Source organism: Eubalaena glacialis, chromosome 15, assembly GCF_028564815.1.
Source record: "Eubalaena glacialis isolate mEubGla1 chromosome 15, mEubGla1.1.hap2.+ XY, whole genome shotgun sequence".
Lineage (NCBI taxonomy): Eukaryota > Metazoa > Chordata > Mammalia > Artiodactyla > Balaenidae > Eubalaena > Eubalaena glacialis.
The window spans coordinates 9,025,594-9,049,804 of NC_083730.1; the positions used below are offsets into that span (position 1 = coordinate 9,025,594).

At 34.2% G+C, this 24,211-nt stretch overlaps 1 protein-coding gene across 1 annotated transcript in view; it reads right to left on the reverse strand.

Annotated features, from left to right (window-relative positions):
- The window catches only part of CCDC102B (coiled-coil domain containing 102B), a 176,730-nt gene extending 171,043 nt beyond the window's left edge, over positions 1-5,687 (reverse strand). The window contains exons 1-2 of the mRNA XM_061169220.1: positions 5,082-5,687; positions 3,302-3,522 (exon numbers count right to left, since the gene is read on the reverse strand). Coding sequence (XP_061025203.1) covers positions 3,302-3,522; positions 5,082-5,687 — 827 coding nt within the window. The remainder of the gene's footprint in view (positions 1-3,301; positions 3,523-5,081) is intronic.
- Between the last annotated feature and the right edge of the window lie 18,524 nt (positions 5,688-24,211).

Here is a 24,211-nt window from a genome sequence, read left to right on the forward strand (position 1 = left end):
GTCAGTTATAAGCTTACTGTATATCCCATTAGTAACAGTGAATAAACAAGTAAAGTAGATCTGACTTTCTATTCTTTAACAATATTACATTAAATAATATTAACCAGACTTGCATGCAATTTTTTCATTGTCTTAATTGAGGAATATTCACAACCATATATATAGATTTCTTTCTCATGCTAATCATTGGAGCATTTTCAGTTTGCTGTACTATCTCACCAAAATTTAAAATCTCATTTTATTGAGAAAAAAACGTAACATTTAATGAAGCAAAGAAAAATAATTGAAGCATACTGCTCTTCTTACATAGAAAACAAATTAAGAAAATAAAATGGAAAGGGAGATTAAAGCTCAGATTAATTGACAGAAAGCTAACATTTTGTAAGGGATGCAGGTGCCATCTGCAGTTTAACTTTAGAACTAATTCTAAAGGCTAAAACAGCACATCAACATATTTTACCTCATCATCTCTCTTACTTAAGATGTAATATTGCCAAAGTTCCTCTTCCTAAATGTTTAGGTACACCTAGCTCTGTACGAGGATCAGTTTTCCCGCCCTCATCTCAAATTTTCTACCTGAGAAGTCGTTTTTTTTAAGAGATCAGAAATATACAAATTCTCAGTATATGAGCAGTTTGCAGATACTGGGTAATTATTAATCAAACTGAACAGTACGAATAATACAAATAATAGATAAACTTTAGTGTTTTAGATGAGGGGGTTCTAGTCAGTCAATGGTGGAAATGATTCCCTGAGTTCTCTAGGTTGATTCCTGTGCTCTAGTCAAGAGAAGTTTCCCACTAGCTGGGAACATAGAAAAAATTACATTCACATCTTCTCAACTCCAGCCACCCACTCACTGAGATTCCAGGAGGAAGAATTTAAAAGATTAGACAGATTTATAGTAAAAGTATATACTGTATCCTTGGGAAACATTCTCTTGTGATAGAAAAAAAGGCTTTGCCATGGCCTCACGTAGATTGCAGGCTAGTGTTAGTTCATGGACATATCATACCCATGGGACTGCTTCTTAAAGAGGAGAGTGAGAAAGCAAAATGGAATCAAAGGCCCCATTTCCCCCTTATTCTTCAGCCTGTCTTTTGTTTATATGCTGAATTTGCTGAGAACTGGGGGATTTACTTATTACTATGGGGATTGTTCATTTATTCCAAGGAAGTCAGATATATATGTACATATACATGTGTACAAGTGAGAGTGTAAAGACACACATGTGTATCATTAAAACTGGTACATTTGGGAGTTTACATGCAGGAAACAGCATTCTCACATTGCTCCTATTATGTTATGTAGGTGAAGTAGCATTGTGAGTGGGTTGGAGAGAAGTCTATAACCACTAAAAAGTTAAATCCTTCAAGAAATGAAGCCCAGAGGTTAGAACTTGACTGAGACCTGTAGTTCCAGAGTAAATTAATTGTTAATATGGGTGCAGGCATTCCATTTTATTCTCTTTTCTACTAATGTTGATTGCCTCTATTAGGAATTTACACTTGATGGTAGAATAATAAATATTTATTCTCTACACAGATACTTGTATTATCACAATCTGTGCATGTGGTGAGGTATAGGCAAAGAATCTGAAAAAGGGAATTAGTGGTAGGAATAAATTTCAGAGGGACTTGTGGCTGACAGAAAAGGATTGGCAGATAAAGAGCTTATAGAACTGGTGAAAGGTTTGTGTGCATACTTATCACTGTTTCAATCCACGTAAACCAGGGAAATTAAAACCATTATATAATGTATAATTATATTCACACTTAGTGATAATATACATCACTCCCAGTTTTTTTTTCATTCTGCCCATTAAGAGTCTTATAACTAAAGAGATGGAAAAATAATTATTTTCAGATTTGGGGAACACATTTTAAAGTACATCAAATATTCCACTTATTAGTTTCTAGGGTAATCATGAGGGAACAACAACAAAAAAACCCATATTGAGTAATTCATGTTAGTGGCCACTTTCCCAGACATTGTGTTTGATCCTCATAAGAATCCAGTGAAGAGGGCAGAAGTGATGCTATGTGACTTTTAAAGCCAGGTCATTAAAATACCATTCATTTCTCTCTGTGCTTGTCAGATGTTCACTTTCAACCAAGCCATTATGCCGTGAGTTAGCCAAGTGGCCACACAGATAGGCTATATACAGATGTTCCAACTGAGATCCCAGATGAGAAAAAAGGTCAGCTGCCAGATATGGGAGTAAGTGAGACTTCAGATAATTCTACACCGCCCCCCGCACCTAAAGTCACCCTCGGCCTTTGAGCCATCCCAGCTGAGGTCACATGTAGCAAGAGGTGAGCTGTCCATATAAATCCATGCTCAAGATTCATGAACAGAATACATGGTGATTGTTGTCTCCATAATAATCATCATTTGCGAAGTTGTTATAAAACAATAGATCATTGGAACACAGGTATCACTATCCATATTTTTTTTTTAATTTTATTTATTTATTTATGGCTGTGTTGGGTCCTCGTCTCTGTGCGAGGGCCCTCTCCAGCTGCGGCAAGTGGGGCCACTCTTCATCGCGGTGCGCGGGCCTCTCACTATAGCGGCCTCTCCTGTTGCAGAGCACAGGCTCCAGACGCACAGGCTCAGCAGTTGTGGCTCACGGGCCCAGACGCTCCGCGGCATGTGGGATCCTCCCAGACCAGGGCCCGAACCCCTGTCCCCTGCACTGGCAGGCAGATTCTCAACCACTGCACCACCAGGGAAGCCCACTATCCATATTTTTACAAAGTTGACAATAGCACACCCTTGACTAACCCAATATCATACAGCTAGAGTATGTCAGAACCAAGATGCGTGTCCAGGTGATTTAATCAAGTCCAGTGCTCCTTCCTCTATACTATAAATGGTCAATGAATAAAGCATCTTTTTCTGCAATCAGTACCTCACCAAATTGTGAGTTTTCCCTTATGAATATTAACATATCTATTCATTTTTATTGACTCACTGAAATCTATGAATGCTGTAAAAGTTAGATAATACACAGGTTATTTTAATCATAAACATTAATAATTCAAATATAATAAAGGTGAATCTACCAGAGAAGATGAGAACAAGGTTATGATAAAAAAATGATAAAAACGAACCTGTTATAATTTACTTTTCAAAATTCAAAAAATGAATATAAAATTCAAACTCATTTTTAAAATATTAGTACTTAATGACTAATCATAGGTAAAATATATTAGCAGATGGCTAGTTTAAGAGACTTAACAATTTTAAGAAGTTTGAAAAACAGACTTGGTTAAGGAAGACAATGATTAGTACTTACTCTCTTTCTTTCCATAAGATTTTTTGGAACTCATCCAAATGCACCTGCAAAGCTGAAATTTCAGGAACTCCATTCTCCAGAGGCAGATTTATTGCCTGCAGTCTTAATCCAGGTCTCACTGTACAGTTTTCAGAACCACCATTCTTGAATAAATCAGGACAATCTAGATTGAGTTTCACCTCTTCATTTAATTTTAATGGGTCAATAATCAAACCTTCTTCCTGAAAGAAAAAAAATACAAAACAATTATTATTGTTGAATTTTAAAGTCCAATGTAGAAAAATCATGAAGAAAACATTTTTGAAAGGAAATAAAATGTTATGATTCAGCATCAAATTCATATTTTCATTTATTTATCATTCTCTAATAGTGTTATATGGACAAACTTTAACTTATATATTTTTAGGCTTTTTTTTCCTTTCAATGTTCTACCATATTCTAATAAAATAAGTTTCCCTGCAGTCTTTTAAAATTTTCCATTTACAGTGGAATACGTTATATCTAACATAAACTCCATACATCATGAAAAGCTTAACATTTTAGATGGAATTATAGAAAAACAAGATATTAATTGATTTTTTGTTTTTAGAGATGGAATTAAATAGAAAGAGGTAATAATATAAAGGGTAAATAATACAAACTATTTAAAGAGATAACATGAATTCCTAAAGTTTCCCAAAGTATGTTCCATGAGTTGTTAATAATATTTACCAGATTAAAAAAAAATATGGGGGGTGGTTCATCAATAGATAAGTGTATGAACTGCTAGATTAAAGTTTACAAATTTCTGTTATGTGCAGAATTCTCAGAAATTTCAAGATTCCAAATATACCAAGAAATTCCAGAAGTGGGTAGTGTGAAGTATTCCCTAAAGGTATTTCCCTATGGTACCCATTTTACAGGAATTAATTGTGAGGCCAGAGTCCCAAACCTTGGGAAATGTTTTAAACTACTATATGGATAATTTATTAATAGTGGCTTATTAGGGTAAATGGAGAGAAATCTCTCTAAATATCTTCTTTTAACATAAAAAATGCTGGGGTTCTTCTTTGGCTAAAAATACTAGTAATATCAGTAATATGGACTGAATCGTGTCTCCCCTAAAACCCATATGTTGAAGTCTGCACCCCCCCAACCCCCAGTACCTCAGAATGTGACTGTATTTGGAGACAGGGTCTTTAAAAGGTAATTAAGTTAAAATGAGGGTCATCAGGGTGGGCCTAGTGATGGTATCCTTATAAGAAGAGGAGATGCAAACTCATATATATAGGATGGATAAACAACAAAGTCCTACTGTACAGCACAGGGAACTATATTCAATATCCTGTAATAGAAAATAATATGAAAAACAATATATTTATATATATAACTGAATCATTTTGCTGTACAGTAGAAATTAACACAACATTGTAAATCAACTATACCTCAATAAAATAAATTAAAAAAAAAAAAAGAAGAAGAGGAAATTTGGACACAGACACACACAGAGAAAAGGTGATGTGAAGACACAGGGAGAAGACCGCCATCTATAAGCCAAGGAGGAAGGCCTCAGCAGAAACCAGCCCTGCTGACACCTGGATCTCAGACTTCTAGCCTCTAGAACGGTGAGAAAATAAATTTCTGTCACTAAAGCCACTCAGTCTGAGGTACTTAGTTCTGGCAGCCTAAACAAACAAATACAGTCACCACTGGTTTTGCTATTTTCTCTTCCCTCCCCATTACTATATACAGCATTCAAATATGCACATAACCTCTAGATTCCTCTGGATTTTTTTCTGACCTTTCTATTTATGTTCTCCTTGGTAGGATATTCTCTCTTTCCCAAGCACTCTCTGATGGACTCACACGTTTTGGAACCAATTTGAAAGGGGTCTCTCTGTGCATAGGACACTTCTTTGAAACTAGGAAGCTTCCAGTCCTGGGTGACTCTAGCTTCCAAGGCCTCTTTTTGATGTGACAAACTTTGCTTCTTTTTCAAGGCACTCAATTCCTTCATGGTCACCTCTAATTTTATTCTGAGCTGTCTTCCTTCCTCCCTAGCGCTGTTCCTTTCAGCTCGAACTTTACTCCACTTTTCTCTCCAGTTGGCCGTGCAGTCTGACCACCATCGCATGGTCTTCTCCATCTGAGCGGCTCTGGCCTTGACCTCCTCCAGTTCCCGCAGGCGAAGTTCTTCACAAATGCCCCAGTCGTTGATGTTGCAGGAATGAGCATGGGAGTTGTGAGCGGCATGAGATTGCAGCGCATGAAGGGGCAAACAGGAGCTACAGGTGTCCCTGGGGGATGAGGCAGGTGCCCCCAGGTCACACGGTGGTTTAACTGATGACTGCTGCATCTGGAAGATTTGTGTTTCTTCAATTAACCGATGAATGGAATCTAAATTCATATTTATCTTTTCAGGCCTAAGAAAAGACAGAGAACATAATTGCATTTGAATTTCCTCTGCAATTATAAGAGCAAGACCGACATTTAAAACAGAAAGTGATAAAAACAATGCATCTTCTCAACATTGCATATTTTTCTTCCCAGTGTAAAAATAGAGAGGAATTTATGCATTTGTAATTATCCTCAAAGAAACAGAAATCGCTCACATTTAATTTTGCCAAACGAATACAAATAAATATATAAAGATGCAACTGGGGATAGCACAGGACGTGATCTTAACAAATCCAATTCTTTTCACGTAATATTTATTGTAACACACATTGTCCATTAACTGCTCAATGGTCCCCTTTTCCCCTGCTAACTAAAGCACAATTTGTTCAGGTGGAAGGCAGAAGCTGTTGATCTCTGGAAGGATAAGCCCCTATTCCAATCCCAGGGGCTGAATCTTGAGTGGTCTAAATCTTCCATGACAACCCCCATTTAATTTACCATTCACTGGTCTTAAAGCAGCATATGACCTGGTTCTGGCTGATAAGATGTGAGGGGAAGTCTGCTAGAAAAGTTTCCCATCTAGAAAAATGTGAAAACGTCAAAATGAGAAACCCTTTTTCCTCTGCTTTCTTCCTGCTTGAACAAAAACATGATTCTGGAAGAAGGTAAGTGTAACAGCCACCCTGTAATGTTAAAAATGGTGGAACAGATGGATGAAAAGAGCTTGATGTAACAATGGAGTTGCAGCATGAAACAAAGAATCCACACCTCTGGTTTCCTTGCTATGTGAGAATGATTAGCTATATTTATTTAAGCTATGATTGTTGAGTTTTCTGTTACTTGGAGTCAAAATGACATCTAACTGATACATGAATTAATTTCCTACTATGGTTAATATTATGATAAGTTCAAAAAATACAATATGAATAAGACATGGTCTTTGTCCTTAAAGATTTTATAGTCCAGTAGATGAGACAAGCACATAAAATTTAAAATACATAATATGCCTATAAAAATACATTTATTTAATCAAATTTTTTTAGCGTTGTATTATGTGTCAAATCAATGTTAGCTTCCTAGGGTATGTACAAGGTACTCTAGGGAGAACTGCCAAAGAAGTAGTGAGCTGTTTCCTAGAAATTAAGAGGCTTCACAGACAACACTGAGCACAGTCTCAGTAATTTCAAAGCTTTAAAAAGGAATTAAAAACAGCTTTCCATATAAATAGCAAAGACAAATTAATTGGTAAATGCAAACCTTTCTTATCAGTATGTACACCCATTACTTTATTCAATATAACAACATAACCATGTTGAGGATTTAGCAAGTGGAACATTTTCTTTAAAATAAATGCTCAAATCATGCAGGTTAATCTAAAATTAATAAAGTTCTATTGTTGTATAAGATTACCCATTTTTATTATCAAAGAAGGTTTTCTGCTGTAAATAAGCTTAGATAACATTTTGTATTCATGACATGAACTACTCCCTTTTTTTCATTTCCTCTTATATAGTTACAGATCATAAACTGTCTTTTTATAAACCATCTGTTTAATTAACTGAAGGGGTTTCATTATACCAATTAAGTTACAAAATACACTTCTATTCACTGAAAACAAGAGTATGTAATATTAAATGCATATCACTTGCAGTTGTAGAAAAAAACACATTTTAATAAGTGTTCTGTAGAGATGTCAAACCAATTCACTCCTTATTATAATACTTATTATAATAATATAGATTTGTGGTTGTAATTATTTTTGTTAGCATTAGTATATGTCCAATCATATTTGGATTAGTGCTGACTTGGAGCAACTGTTCCTTTCATTTACTGTAACTCAGAGGGCAATGATAATATAACTGACCAAATTTCTTGCACCATTAGTAAACCAAGACCAATATTAAAAAAAAAAGAACAAGAGGAACTCTTAATTAGAAGCATACCAAGTATTATATGTATATATTTTTATATTTATATATATATATATATATATATATATATATTTCACTATTTAATGATATATTTCTTTTGGTAGAAATTCCAAAATGAAGACAGAATATTTATTTCAGCATATTAAACTTAAATTTAACCTTGCCATTTTTCAAAATAAATCAGTATCCTAAAATTGTAATGTCTTTTAAAATGTCTAACTTTTACTGCACTAGTGTTTTGAAGACTCTATAATTAGACTCTGGTACATTGAGATCTTGCCTACCAATTAACTATGTATTTTTTCACATCTGACTAAACAAAATTGAGTTGGGTTTAATTATTTAGTCCTTGAATTTCAATAGTATTTCCTGTCCTAAAGTGTTTCTCAAGCAAGTGTAAATGGGGATATTTAATCCTCATGTGTATTTATTAAAGCATTAATTTTCTCTATACATACGTACCTAAACTTCACGTTTTGTTTCAGATGATGATGAAAGTATTTTTCAGTGGTGGTAGCACAAAGCCTTTGATATATGGGAAAATATTTTAATGCTATTGACTCTGGTTTCTTATATTAATTTTTGGATTGTTTTTACCACAAAAAAAAGGGAGTGGGGAGCACAAGGAAACTCTTGGAGGTGATGGACATGTTTATTATCTTGAGCATGGTGATGGTTTCATGGGTGCACACATATGTCCAAGCTCATCAAATTGTATATATTAAATACATGCAGCATTTTAAACCAATTACACCTCAATAAAGCTGTTTTTAAAAAGTTCATACAACCAGGCTACCACGATTACTGCAAGTATTTTTGAATGTAGTATATAGCCATATTAATAAAATTTGATGGGTCTACAATGTATAGGCTATATTACTAAATGGATTATTTCTTGCCAAAGAGGAGCTTAATGTGTGAGACATTGGGCTCCAGAGTCTATTGGTCCAAGTTCTGACTCTGCCACTTTCTAGGTAGTTGAAAGTAGACAAACCACATAAATTGCCTTTGACTCATATCCTTATTTGTAAAGGAAAACAGAATCATCATGTACCTCACTGAGTTCTTGTGACCATTAAGTGGGAAAATGCCTACAGATTGGCTAGCCCAGACTGTCTCTTAGGCAAGGTGACAATTTTTCTCAGTGCTATACAAGTCACTAGTATGTCACCTTGGACTATTGTACTATTTAATTTTTTTCAGTTTCTTTCCTCTCTTTTGAAAGAGAAATGCTGTGCTTAAAAAATAGGGATAGCAACAGATAAATGTGATTTATAAAAAGAAAGCTCTGAATTTCATGTAATAAGGGTACAATCTCAATTTTTATATCATATTAATATTATTCAGTACTATTATTATCTCTGTCCCAGATATGAAGAAACTAGGGCTTAGGGTTCTAATGTAGCCAGCCCAAGTCAGACACTAAGAAGGAGTCAACCCACAGAAAACAAATTTATGGTTACCAAAGGGGAAAGGGAGGTGGAGGAGGGATAAATTAGGAGCATGGGATTAACAGGTATACACTACTATGCATAAAAGAGATAAACAACAAAGATTTACTGTATAAAATATCTTATGATAACTTACAATGGAAAATAATCTGAAAAATATATATATATATAACTGAATACTTTTCTGTATACCTGAAACTAACTCAATATTGTAAATCAACTATACTTTATTAAGAAAAAAATTTAAAAAATAAAGGAAAGGATAAAGAAAAAAGAAGGGGTCAATCCAGTTTGGGCATTGAGGAAATTTGAACCCAGGGCCAATGCTCCTCCATATCAAAAATCTCCAGCTTCAAAATATCTATTTCCAGTATAGTGAGATCACCTTTTAGATTATTTCATAAATACATTTGACAGAGTCTCATTCTGGATACTTTGACGTTCAGATATCTCCCATTAAATCAAACTACAAGTAGTCAACTGATCCTGACATTGCGTTTTGAGTCAATTCAATCTCCTCCTCATTGCTTAAAGGACCTGCAAGGTCTAGGCTTGTCCATTCCTCCATGCTTCCGCCACCCTGGTGTGTCTGTACCGTGTACAAACCTCACCTCAGTGATCTCCTTTGTGCAATCTGATTGCTATGCAGGTGCACTCTCCCCTCTCTCCACACACCCAGTTCCTCCTGGCTTCCCATCCTTCAGGTAGCAGCTCCTGGGACCTATGCTTGACTCTCCTCCATTCCCTGGAGGCCCTACATCTGAGGCCCTCCCTCTGGCCTCCTCTGTGATAGTGAACAAAATAGACATGGCTTCTGCCATCCTGGGACCTTGCTAACTACCAATAGCAATAAATCAAGCTAACACATATTTTCACCGTCTTTGAAAGAAATAAGCAGTGTGCTGTGATTTAACACATACCTACATACTGAGAGAAGTCTCTCTGAAGTGATGTCTTAAGTGTTATCAGAAGAATGAGGTGGACCAGAAATAAAAGCATTTTTGGCGTAAGTTACAATATCAGGGCAGAACAAAATAGGGCCCGAAGGGATTTTTGTTTTATTGTTTATATGTATTGCTTTCCATTAACCTATAGGAAATGAATTTTATATGAAACCCTTCTTAGATTTTTTTTCTAAGACACACAGGACCTCTAATGCATATGCAATAATGTTAATAAAAGCCATAGCAAGGAGAAAATAGATTAATACAGATATAAAACATAATGCTAAGGAATAGTTACAATAGATATGACACCACACACTGTGATAGAAAGAGAAAAAGAAGGATCAGTTTTTAATATTCAGGAAAGTAAAACATCATATTGTATTTTAAAATGTGGCCTGTCAAACATGCACAAGTGATTAGTATAAAAATGTATGCATTTTGTATGGGTCAATGCGGAAAAATACAATATATTTTAGGAATGTTTTGCAAGAGAACACTAAATATTAAACGTGAAGACTGCAGCTGTGATAGTGAGGTAAGTGAAATAATTACAATGAATGGCCATATGACATCACATTGATATAGGTCAAGTTTTGCCCACAGTATTTTAAAAATATTATATTTTAAAAATCCATACATGGTGGCAAATTATACAGACAGTTATAGTCTACATTTGCTGATGTGAATGTGAGATTCTGGAATCATGTAGAGGCAGGAAATACTTGCACAAAAAAGGCAACTAAATAATATAAAATTTGTGCAAGTTGCCATTTATTTAAAGCTTAGATACTTTATTTTCTAAAAGTAGTATAGTATAAAATAAGCACAAATGCAAACGTTTTGTCAATAAAACATGTATATTTATGTTTTCCAAGAGTCATTATTGTATTTAAATTGCATTATCTGATCAGATAGAAATTATCTTTATTTTAAAGTACTGGAATTCATGTGATAAGCCCTGCCTTTTTTTAGCTGACTCTTCATTGCTTCCTATCTTTTTAACTTCTTACTATTACCTAGAATTATTGAAGCCATGTATCACTGTTTTAAATTAATGTGATGTCTTTTCTTTAGTCTAGGTTTCCAGGAAAAATTATTTGAGAAAAATAACGTTCCTTAGATAATGCTCAATAATAAAAAATTAACCTCATTTCTTATAAAATAAACTATTTCAGAATAATCTCTCCACATAGCATCTTGATGTTATCGCTACATTTCCAGACAATAGCAATGTTTTCTATGCTTTTAGAGGCTAAGAAACGAATTGCTACATTTTTAGGTCATAGGTAAAAGTGATCAGTCTTACTTCTTCAAGAATATGAATGAAGGAATAAAGAAAGATCCAAAATCCACAATCCATTTTATAAAGTACCAATGTATCATTTGTAATGAGTCTTGGAAAAATAAAATTTCTGTTTTTTGGCAGGCTGATCACCTTGAAGCTTTTATAGTGCTCTGCCTGCCAAGCACAAACTTAGGCTCAGATAATTTAGAATTTCTTGGAGGATATAACATAATTTAACTATTCTTGTGTGGTACTTGGGGTGTCAATCAGGTTCAAGAAAGTTCTGTTTTAAAATATTCCTGAAATGTCTCACCAGTGAACAAATCTTAAGACAGAAAGATATTTCATCTAAGATTTGCGTTTACAGCTTAAGTCTATTTCTTCTAACAGTACATATAAAATCTGTGCTACTTACTACCTATTTGTATGGGAGCCTGATATTTGTTGAATTCCTTAGCATTTTTTTAATATTTATGTTAATTTCAAGGTTTCAGTGAAGAAAACCACAAACTATCCCAATTTTCTCATGCAATCTAATCCAACTTAATCGTGCCAAATAAATAAGCCAAAATATCCATTGAGACCTTAAGCCAAAAGTTGAAATTAGTATTAGCTGTGGTAGAACTATAAAGCCCAGTCGAATCTTATTTTCATGTAAGAATAATCTTGCTACAATTTCCAGGTGGCTAACAGTCAGGGTGCACATTTTATTAGAAAGAACAGCAAAAACCTTGTCATGTCAAAGATCCTACCACTTTCCAAAGCTGGGCAGGTGACCCTGAAGCTGGAATTTACGTTGCTGTGTTTACACCATTTTGTGTCATTTCACAGAGATTCAATAATGTAGAGGACAATAAAACTGTGTCCATAAATATTAGTTAGGAAATTAAAATCCAGAAGAGCACACAGCCAACAACTCAAAATTATAATTATTAAGTCATAATGTGAGACAAATGACCCTATGAAATAACTCCTATCACAATTTCACAACAATCCACGTGGTGCTGAGAGGACCTATGCTTTCCATTCTTTTTTCTGTTTGTTCTTTATTGATAAGGTATTCATTTGTTAACATTATAAATTTTCTTTAATATTGAATTCATCAACATTTTCCAATATTTATGTCCATTTTAGGGTTACAGTGAACAAAACCACAAACCATCCCAATTTTTCTATGCATTTCCTAAGCAAAATTCCTAAGCCATTCACCCCATTCACACGTGCTCTTAACGAATGTGTGCAGCTAAGTCAGAAATTCTTCATGGATCTGGTTACAGTTTGTCCTGAACAAGAGAAAGTTCTTTTCATGTCAGTATGTTTCAGTAATGTTTTCTCACACCCATTTGATGGAACGTGTGTGTAGCTGCCAAACTATTCTACGTCAGCTGACTGGCAAGTTTTCACAGGTTTAATAATGAAGTTTGGAGAATACAACCCAAATGACTGTCATATTTACTTTTGAAATGCAGTTATAAAAGATTTTAATAAAAATATTTATTCTTAAAGTCTGTTCAGTTTTCCCGATAGTACATTCTTTACATTACTAATACAAATTGACTGAAATGTATTCCACATCAACAATCTAAGAGAAAAAAATTGATATCAGAAGCAGAAATGTTCTAATGTATTTAGATATTTGTGAGCTATACCTATGAATAATATTTCCAAATACTTTGTTTCATTCACGCTACTTCTTACTAAAGCAAAGCAATATTCACATAAAGGCATGTATGATATTGTTTGTGAAGCTTTACTTCTTATGCATGATCTGGAATTTAATTATCAGTGTAAAGAGCTTAAAATTGGTGGCAGAGTTAAAAATTCACCCTTTTGAATGATCAGATCAAAGAAAAAGTCTTTACAAAGCCCAGCTACCCAAAATCACAAGACTATTGGTTCATCATATGCTATAGAGAGCATACAGAAAAGATGGGGCAAGACATGTTTTATTCCGGACAAGAGAAAGACCAGATTTAAGGAATCCACACCTCCCCAGAGTTCAAGAGGTAACTTGGCAGCCCTTGGGTTTGCAGCTACTCTTTGTAAGAGCTAATGAGGGCCCCATACCCAAAATATTTGCCACAGTAATCTTCAGAAGTTTCAAAATTACTACCCCCCAACAAGAAGTTGTGTAAGACTGTCATCTTTGCCTTGATGTTCAAATAAATCAACATTTAAAATACAGTAGTATTTATTTATTCAGTATAATCATTAGACAGTGCCATGATAAAACACATTTAAGTTGAGCTCAGGGGCAGTAGACAATTCTGCAAATAATCAACACAGTAAAGGTGGTATATTAGTTTCCTATTTCCCCTGTAGCAAATTACCACAAACTTAATGGCTTAAAACAACACAGACTTATGTTACATTTCTGAAGTTCAGAAACCCCAAATAAATCTCTCTGGACTAAAATCAAGGTGTTGGTAGGGCTGGTTTCTTCTAGAGGATCTGAAAGGAGAATCCATATTCTGACACTTTTCAGCTTCTAAAGGCAACTGCATCCCTTGGCTCGTGGCCCCTTCCTTACATCACCCCAATCCTTTGTTCCCATCATCACATCTATTACTAACATTGATCCTCTCTCCTTTTATAAGGACCCTTGTGATTATATTGGCCTGCTGGGATAATCCACAATAATCTCCCCATCTCAAAATGCTTAAATTAATCACACCTGCAAAGTCTCTTTTACCATACTGCATAAGGTAACTTATTGCAGGTTCTCTGGAGATTAGGGGTTAGGATGTGGGCACCTGGGATGGGGGGCATTAGTCAGCCAACAACAGGTGACATAGTGAAAAGAGATTGAACTTTGAAACTACAAAGATATGAGTTCAAATTCTTGCTTTGTCATTTACCACCTTGTGACCTTAGCAACTTAATTAACCTTTGTGATAAAGCTTTTTCATCTATCAAATGGGGATATTAATAATTTTGTAATAAGTTGTTCCAAGAGTGTCACATGAATTTTCCCTCGATACTGGATCATTCTCTTTAGCACACCAATTGCATCATTACCACCTTCCTCACGAAGTAAATGTCCCATTTCCCTGCACCCGTGACAAAAGAGACAATGTAACTAATGTGTTATTTCCTCTGCTTTCATTCCCTCACATCCCATTTTCTCATCAACCCATTTCAACTGGAAATCTGCACACTCCATTCCACAGAAATTCCACTTGTCAAGGTCACAAATGACCTCAATATTGCCAAATCGGATATTCATCTTTTTCCCTTGCCTAACTTGACTTCAGTAATATTCAAAACCGTTGAAAATTCCTTGCTTTTTAAGCACATGTGTCTTTTGTTTTCCTTATCACCACACCCTTCTGATTATTCCATCACCTCCTCCTTCTTGGTCTCCTTTGTTTCTCCCTACTGTTCCTCCCTAAATATTAGAGAGTCCAAAGCTTGAAGACACTAATGAGAATGTCTTTGCCATTGACTGCCAAATTCATATCTCCAGTCCCTCAATTTCTCCTGAGTTCTAGATTAATGTAGTATTTTCTCTATATCTCCACTTGGGTGTCTAATAGGAATCTCTACCTCAACCTTAACATTGACCAAATTGAAATCTTGATCCTAAGCCCTCTGCAAATTTGTTTTTTCCCATTGTTAACATCACAGTAAATGGCAACACCATCCATCCAACAGCTCAAGTCAAAAACCTAGTTTCTCTCTGACCCACATTTAGTCAGCAAGTTCTATCATCTCATTTCTTCAAATTACTTCCTAGATCCATGTACTTCTGTCCACCTTTGCTGTCTCTGTCTTGTGGAAACAATCACCACCTGTCTCAACATTACTGCTACTGAAATGTCTATTAACACTTCTCTCTATCTATTTGGTATGCATCAGCCAAAGAATCCTGTAAAAAATTTAAATAAAAATATATAACTCTCTAATTAAAACTTACCAATGCCTCCCTATAACAATTAGAATAAAATGAAAACTTTTAACCACAGTCTCAGTTTCAAATGATCTAGCACCAGCCTCCCTCCAGACCTCAATTCCTACCACGCCAGCCCTTCTCTACCTTCCCTTCTTGCTCCGGTCAAGCTGACTTTCTTCCTATTCTTTGAAGAGGCCATGCTCATTCCTGCCTTGGGACCTGTGAGTGGAATGCTCTTCACTCAATCCTTGGATTTCAATATGTTCTGCTCTGAGTATTTAAAATTTAAAAGGCAATGAAGGTTCAAACTAAGACGGTAAAATGCTAACAGTAGAATTTCAAGCATCAACCTCCAGATGTATAGTAAAATGTGTATAATAAAACAATTTTTAAAACACTTTTAATGTACATTTTACATGATGCTTATGGAAGTTCTGTTTGGTAGGTATGGGTGCCTGGACCAATGTCAAGAAACCTGATAAGTAGCAGAGACAGGACTTAATTTAGATCTTTCATCTCAAAGTTTAGTGCTATTGCCACTATACCAAATTGTTTCTTTCACAAATATTCAGGATAAATATCAGCATCCTGACCCAAACACCACAGCAAAGTGTGTTGTCTCATTGCCTCTTAATTCAAGGAAAGTGAGGGCTTGGGGGAAGAATTTAGTTTCAACCCATCAAAGCATCCAGAAGGCTACGGAATTTATCAGCCAATACCACCTTCTTGTGTTTCTTATAACAGAAAGATCTAAATGCTAGGAAGACTGGGTGAAGAAGAAGGTTGTGGCACGAACACTTCATGCCCTGTTCTCACAACCTTAGTCTCAGAACAAGATTTTCTTTTGGAGTCCAGCTTTCCCGCATCAACGTAGCATTAAATTGCCTGTTCAAAAGAAGAAAATTAAGGAATTTAGGTCTCAGTACCCTGAAGGTGCTTTCCCAAGCCACCTCAAAAAATGTATACCACATACATGAGTGTGTATGTATATACATGTGTACGTGTGTATATACACAATGTACATATACATATCTATACAAATAGAAAATACACATATTTTAACTGGGTTGTGTACGATTTTAATAGTATTATTTAGCAGATTGAACTACACTTTTGTGTGTATTTAGGAATGTCAACAGTACTTGGAGAAAATAATTCCTTCATGGCAAAATACTCTTCTGTTTTTGCTACAATTATACAGCAGCAAAGACTTAAGGGAAAATTATAGTTACTTTCAATGTATTTTGGATATAAATTTCTGTTTCATTATTGTTTCCAAGGTTCATGTAACATACTTATAAAGTCTTTTTCGGATTCAAAAAATATAAATCATCTGCATAGACTATCACATTCTCAGTAAATGTTTATTTCATTGTAGACCATGAATTAATAATCACTAACATACACTAAGATTATATTTTTACATCCAAATCATACATGCTTACTAAGCATGGTTTATGCTATGATAGAAAAGAGCAGGGCCTATTTTAAAAGACTAGACTTTTAAAAATTATTTGATAGGTTTGGTCAAGTAGAGGCAGATGTGCAGTTGAAATAGTTCACTGAACATTCATTTCTGTTAGATAGTAAGTGGTAAGATAAAAAAAATATTTTTAAGAATTGCTAAGAAAACTAACAAATTTCCAAAATCAAGTACACCTTAAGAATAAAATAATTTCTTGACTCTGAGTTAACATTAACCAGAATTATTTTCAATGCCCTTCAATGCCACTGATTAATCTTCAACTCTGTATTTATGGCATTTAGATTCAAAATGAGAAAACTTCTTGGCATTGTACAGAATCTACACATTATTGTTGTATGCTGAAATCCAAACTGAAACTTTTGGTTTGTGACTTAGTCTAATCTTGCCAAAAGATCCCTGAAAGAAGTAGTTCAAGAGAGTTCTCAGACATCAAATATAAAAAAGAAAAGAAAAAAAGCAGCCTAACATATTAAATTATAAACATATGGATAGAATTTCCTTTAAACTACTCGAGTCTAAACCTTAAGGGTAAAGAATTTAAAAAAAAATATTTGAGGTTTCCATAACACAAAACATTTGAAAAGTTAGGGAATTCAACTACTCCAAAGACAGAAGAGATTTCTACTCTAATATTGAGTAAACTGAACCTTCTCTCCTACTATTTTGAAATATCTGTACTCTACAATTAAAATGGCAATCCTTATTATGTAACCTAGTAATAAATATTAATGAATATATATATTAGTTGAGAGGTTTTTATTTATTATTTGTTTTTACATTCTGGAGCCAGAAAAACTAAGAGATCAAGAGAAAATGCAAAATAAGAAAGGTACATACTTTGTTTATAATTGAATTTTTATTGAGATAACTGTAAATTCACATGCAGTTGTAGGAATAATACCAAGAAATCCATGTACTTGTTAGCCAGTTTCTCCCAGTGATGACATCTTCCAAAACTATGTACAATGTCCCAGCCAGGATATTGAGATCAATACAGTTCACTGAACTTATTCAGATTTTCTCAGTTTAACTTGTATCCATTTGGTTTGTCTATGTATTTTTTCTATACGATTTTATCATATGTATGGGTTTGCGTATCCACCACTCCAGTCAAGACAGAACCCACAGTCTTCATGTTCCCTCACCCTGTCACTAATCCTTGGAAACCACTAAATTATCTCCATTTCTAAATTTTCTCATTTCTAAAATTTTCTCATCGCAAAAATATTATGGAAGTTTAATAATGCATCATGCAATCTTTACAGATTGGCTGTTTCACTCATTCACTCTGCATAGTACTCTGGAAATCATCCAAGTTGCTGCAAGTATACATATTCTGCTTTGGGGTTTTTGTTTTCATTGCTGATGAGTATCCCATGGTAGGTATGTGCCACAGTTTGTTTAACCTGCTAACCTATTGAAAGACATCTGATCTGTTTTCAGTTTTTGGCTATTAGAAATAAAACAGCTATAAACATTGATATACATGGTTTTGGATGAACATAAATTTTCATTTTTCTAGTATAAATGTCCATGAGTTCAACTGTTGGGAAATAAAGTAATTGCATGTTTAGTGTTATAAGAAACTGCCAAACTGTTTTCCAGAGTGACTATACCATTTTCCATTTTTGTCCTCTCCAGCATAAGCGTTGTCACTATTTTTTTCATTTTAGCCATTCTGATAGGCATATCTCAGTGTGGTTTTAATTTGCATTTCCCTGATAGCTAAAAATGTATTTTTATGTGTTTACATACTATAATGTATATCATTTTTGGTGAAATGTCCTTTCATGTGTCTTAGCCATTTCTAATTGTATTTTTGGTTTTTACTATTAGGTTTTCAGAGATACAGTCTTTTGTCAGATACATGGTTTGCAAATATTTTCTCCCAATATGTATTTTCTCTTTTCATTCCCTAAACATGGCCTTTCACAGAGCAACAGTTTTTAATTTAGATGGTGTCCAATTTATCAATTTTTTGGTGGATTGTGCTTTTGGTGTCCAATCTAAGAATTCTTCACCTAGCTCTAGATCCCAAAGATTTTCTCCTATATATTTTTATGAACGTGCAAAGTGGAATGTTTTACAGCTAAGTCCATTTTGAGTTAATGTTTGTATCACATGTGAGGTTCAGGACAAGTATCAGTTTTCGCCTGTAAAGGTCCAATTGTTCCAACACCATTTGTTGTCAGGTTATCCTTCCTTCATTGAATTTCTTTTGCATCTTCGTCAAAAATCACATGAGCATATTTGTTTGGGTCCATTTCTGGGTTGTCTATTCTGTTCCATTAATCTATGTGCCTATTGCTCCCCATCTACAAGTACAACACTATCTTGATTATTGTACTATGTAGTGAGACAATATCTGGTGGAGTGATTCCTCCCACTTTATTCTTTTGTGTCAAGACTACTTTAACTATTCTAGAGCTTGTGCATTTCTTTATAAACTTTAAAACAATTTCATCTATGTGTACAAAAAAAACTTACTGGGTTTTGATGAAAATTGCACTAAACCAATACATCAGTTTGGAGAGAAGTAAAATTTTATTACACTGAGTCTTCAAACCTATGGACACAGCATGCCTCTCCATTTGTTTAGATCTTTGGATTCTTTCAGCAGAATTTTGCAATTATCAATATACAGGGCCTATATATGTTTTAGGTTGCATTTTCTTTGGAGTGATTATAAATGATATTGTGTTTTTAGTTTATTTTTTCATGGATTTATGTTAGTATATAGAAATGCAATTGATTTTTGGTGTGGTGCTCTTGTATACTGCAAACTTGCTGAACTCACTAATTCTAACAGTTTTGCTTTGGTTTTTGCAAATTTCTTGGCATTTTTCTATATAGACAGTCATGCCATCTGTAAATGGGAACAGTTTTATAACTTCCTTTTTGATCTAAATGCCCTTTATTTCTTTTTCTTGCATTGTTGCAGTGGCTAGAACTTCCAGTGCTATGTTAAATAAATGAGCAGACATTCTTTCCATGTTCCCAATCTTAGGGGAAAAGCATTCAATCTTTCAGCATTAAGGGTGATGATAGTTGCAAAGTTTTTTTCCCGGTGCTTTTTTTCAAATCAAGGCATTCCTCTCCATTCTTAGATTGCTGAGACTTTTTTATCATAAATGAATGTCGAATTGTATCAAACGCTTTTCTGTATCAGTTGATATAATTATATGATGTTTATTCTTTAGCCTGTTGGTATAGGAAATTACACTGATTGATTTTCAAATGTTGGAAGTCTTGTATATCTGGAATAAATTCCTTTAGGTCATTGTGTATAATTATTTGTAACATTTTTGAATTTGTCATGGTATGACGTTGTTGAAGATTTTTACATAAGTTCATGCAAGATATCAGACTACAGTTTTCTTTTTTTGTATTGCCTTTGTCTGGTTTCAGGATCAGGGTAATAATGGTTTTTAAAAATTAGGTTGGAAAATATTCCCTCTTTTATATTTAGGAAGAACATGTGTAAAATTGGTATTGATATTTTAAATACTTGGTAGTGCTATGGTCCAAATGTTTGTGTCCCCCCCAAAATTACATGTTAAAATCTTAGTGCTCCATGTGATGGTATTAGGAGGAGGGGCCTTTGCAAGGTACTTAGGTCAGGAGCCCTCCTGAATGGGATTAGTGCCTTTATAAAAGAGACCCCAAGAGCTTGCTTACCCCTTCCACAAGTGAGGACACAGTGAAAAAGTACCAGCTATGAATCAGAAAAGGACCTCACCAAAATGCAACCATTATGGCACCTTGATCTTGGACTTCCCAGAGTCTAGAACGGTAAGAAATAAATGTCTATGTTGTTTACAAGCTACCCATTCTGTGGTATTTTGTTATGGTAGCCTGAACAAAGACAGAATTCTCCAGTGAAGCTATATAGACCTGGCAATTTCATTTCTGGAAAATTTTTAGTCATAAATTCAAATTTCTTTAATGTTTGTTAGACTATTCAACTATGGTCTTTCATCTTGGTTGACTTTTGATATTTTATGGTTTTAAGGAATTGATCCACACCTTCTAGGTTGTCAATTTATGAACATAAAGAAAGGTGCTTAATAATATTCCCTTATTTTCCTTATAATGACTGCAGGATGTGTAGTGATGTCCCCTATTTTAATCTTGATGTTCGTGATTTATGTCTACTCTCTTTTCCTTTTTGTCAGTATTGGTAAATGTTTATCAGATACTCTTGATTTTTTTGAAGAACCAGCTTTGAGTTCAATGATTTTCTCTATTGTTTTCCTGTTTTTAATTTCATTGATTTCTGCTTATACCTTTATTATTTCCTTCTTTCTTCTTTTTTGGGTATATTTTGCTCTTCTTTTTCTAGTTTCTTGAGGTAGAAACTTACATTACTGTTTTGAGACCCTTCCTTGTTTCTAATGTAAGAATTTAGTTCTACAAATTTCCTTTTCTGCACTGCTTTAGTTGCCTCACAAATATTTGATGTTATATCTTCATTTAATTCACTTCTGTATAATTTTTATTTCCTTTGAGAAATCCTTATTGACCTATGGATTATTTAGACATGTACTATTTAATTTCTACTTCTTTAGAAATATTTCTACTGTTGATTTTTAGCTGATTTCACTATGGTAAGAGAATATACCTGCATTTCAATTTTTTGAATTTGTTGAAGATCTTTTTTTTTTTTTTGGCTTAGGATTTGGTCTATCTTGGTTAACATTCCACGGCACTTGAAAATATGTATATTCTGCATTTGGGGGGTGGAATGTTATATATATGATAATTAGATCGTTTTGGTTGATTATCTAGATCTTCTATATCTTTGTTGATTCTCCATCTAGTAATTTGCTAGACCCATCAGTTAACTTATCAGTTGCTTAGAGGGGTTGTAGAAGTCCCCAATTTTTGATCTATCTCTTTCTCCTTTCAGCTCTATCAGGCTTTGCTTCACATATTTGGAAACTGTGTTGCTTTGATGTATATTCATCTAGGCTTGTGATGTATTCCTAATGGAGTGATAAATTTCCCTCTTTGCCTAGGTCTGTGGTGGTTTTTTGTTTGTTTGTTTTGTTTTGTTCTGCTATGAAATACCTTCTCTGACATTAATGTACCACCCTAGCTTTTTAAAAAACAAAAAACAAAAAAACACAAATGTTTGGATGGTGTATTTTTTCCATTCTTTTTTCAAGCTATTTATGTCACTGAATTTGAAATGAATTTTTTGTTAAATTTCTTGTTAAATTAGTTAAATTTATTGTTAAACACTGTAGTATATAGTGTGCTCATGGTTTTTTGTTTTGTTTTGTTTGCTTGTCTTATCCACCCTGCCAATCTCTGTCTAATTGGTGTATTTAAGCCATTTACATTTGAGGTAATTATTGATATGTTGGACCTTAAGTCTAAGCAATTTTATTATGTGTTTTCTGTTTGTTTCCTCTGTTTCATTCCTTTCTCTTTTTTGTTTTCCTATAGGATATTTGAACATTTCTTAGGATTCCATCTGCTTGATGTATCTGTAGAATTTTTGAGTGTTCATACACTCACTTCGTACAGTTTTCATACTGGTTGCTCTGGGAATAAAAGTAGACAGATGTGATATCATAGTCTACTGGAATTAATGTTTCACCACTTTAAGTGAAGTGAGGAAAACTTCTGTTTAGGTCCTTCTACCTCTTCTGTTCTTAAACATCACTTTCTTGAGTATAAGATGGTGTTGTAATTATCATTTCAATCATTAAATGTGATTTACAAAACCTATGAGGAGAAAGACATCCTTTTATATGTAATCATATTTTTGCTGTTTGTTTGATTTCTTTCTTGTTTTCCAATGCTCCAAGATTCCTTCTTTTATCATTTCCTTTTTGCTTGAAGAACTTCCTTTAGCCAATCTTTAAGGGTAAGTCTGCTAATGACAACATCTTTTAGTTTTCTCTCGTCTGATTTATTTCCCCTTCATTCCTAAAGGAAATTTCACTACGTATAATTTGTGCTTGATACTGATTTTCTTTCAACTTGTAGCTTCCATGACTACAAGCTTGTAGCTTCCATGACTTGTAGCTTCCTTGTAGCTTCCATGACTTCAGGTAAAAAATACACTCGAATTGGTGTTCCAAGTGTTGACATTTTGTGTTAAGAATTCAGCACTGGTTATTTAGCAACATAAATATTATGACATATAAAAATCTTTCATTTTAACTCATTTTAAAATATCAAATATAGATAGTAGTTATATAACAATTAATATGATTAATCAGGTGTTAATAAATGCCAATAAAAAGCAAGACTATGGCTATGACTTCAAGCCACATAACTGTGTTTTGTTCTATGGATTCAAATGTTTCCTTAACCTAAGGATAATTGGATAAAATTATTTTTAAACTGTCAGTTCAAAATGTTTTCTTTCAATGCACATGAATAATATCTTTATTATTATTATTATAAAAAGAAAGTGTAGTAAACACATTTCTAAAATGTCCCCCCAGTTATTCCCACCGTTTGATAGTCATAACCTTGTGTAATTCTCTCCCACTCACTGGGGGCTAGCTCTAATGACATGATTCTAATTAATATAATATTGCAAAAGTGATGAGATGTCACTTCTGAAATTAGGTTATGAAAGGACACCACCTCCGTCTTATGAGCACTCTATCACCCCCTCTCTTGGTCATTCTGATGAAGCCAAGAGCCATGTCATAAGCTTTCTTGCAGAGAGGCTCACATGGCAAGGAACTGAGGGCCGACCCTGGTCAACAGCTTATGAGAAATTAAATCCTTCCCACAACAATTTGAGGGAGCTTGGAAGCAGATCCACCCCAAGTTGGACCTAAAGACCACTGTAGCCATGGCAGACACTTTAACTAAAGCCCTTTGAGGGACTCAGAGACAGGACCCAACTGAGCCATACCTGATTCCTAACCCACAGAAACTATGAGACAATAAATGCTGTTTTAAGTCACTAGATTGTGGTATAATTTGTTATACAGCAATACAGAAAGACAATCCATGACCATTAAATCCCTTCCTCAAATTATCATTTATCATGGCCATCCATCACAATTTAGTCTAAGCTCACAAAAAAGTGAAAGTACTTAAGAAATAAAATTTTAACATTTACCAATTAAAGTCAGTATCAATACAAAAGTTAAATGATATAAGATGAGGGAAAAGGAAACGGTAAAAATCAATCCAAATGCCAATCACAGGATTAAGAGAAAATAAATTTTATGTTGTTTCTTCAGATAATGTTAAAATGTAAAGGGTTCTTGGCACTACAGATATATTGTATTCAAGGGAATAAATGTAATAAATATTATATTACCTTATTTAAATTAGATATCTTGACATTAGGCAAAACTGACTGGTGTTTTTGAGAGCCATCACAATAAGAGACAGCTACCCACATCATTAATTTACAGGAAAAACATCGTGAAACCAATTCAAAAAATGAAGAAAACCATCACAAACCAAGCAAATGACATATGTCATCAGAGTGACCACAACAAATCAACAAAATTACCTCTTATTGTTTTGACTATTATACTTATATTGAAATTCAAATACTTT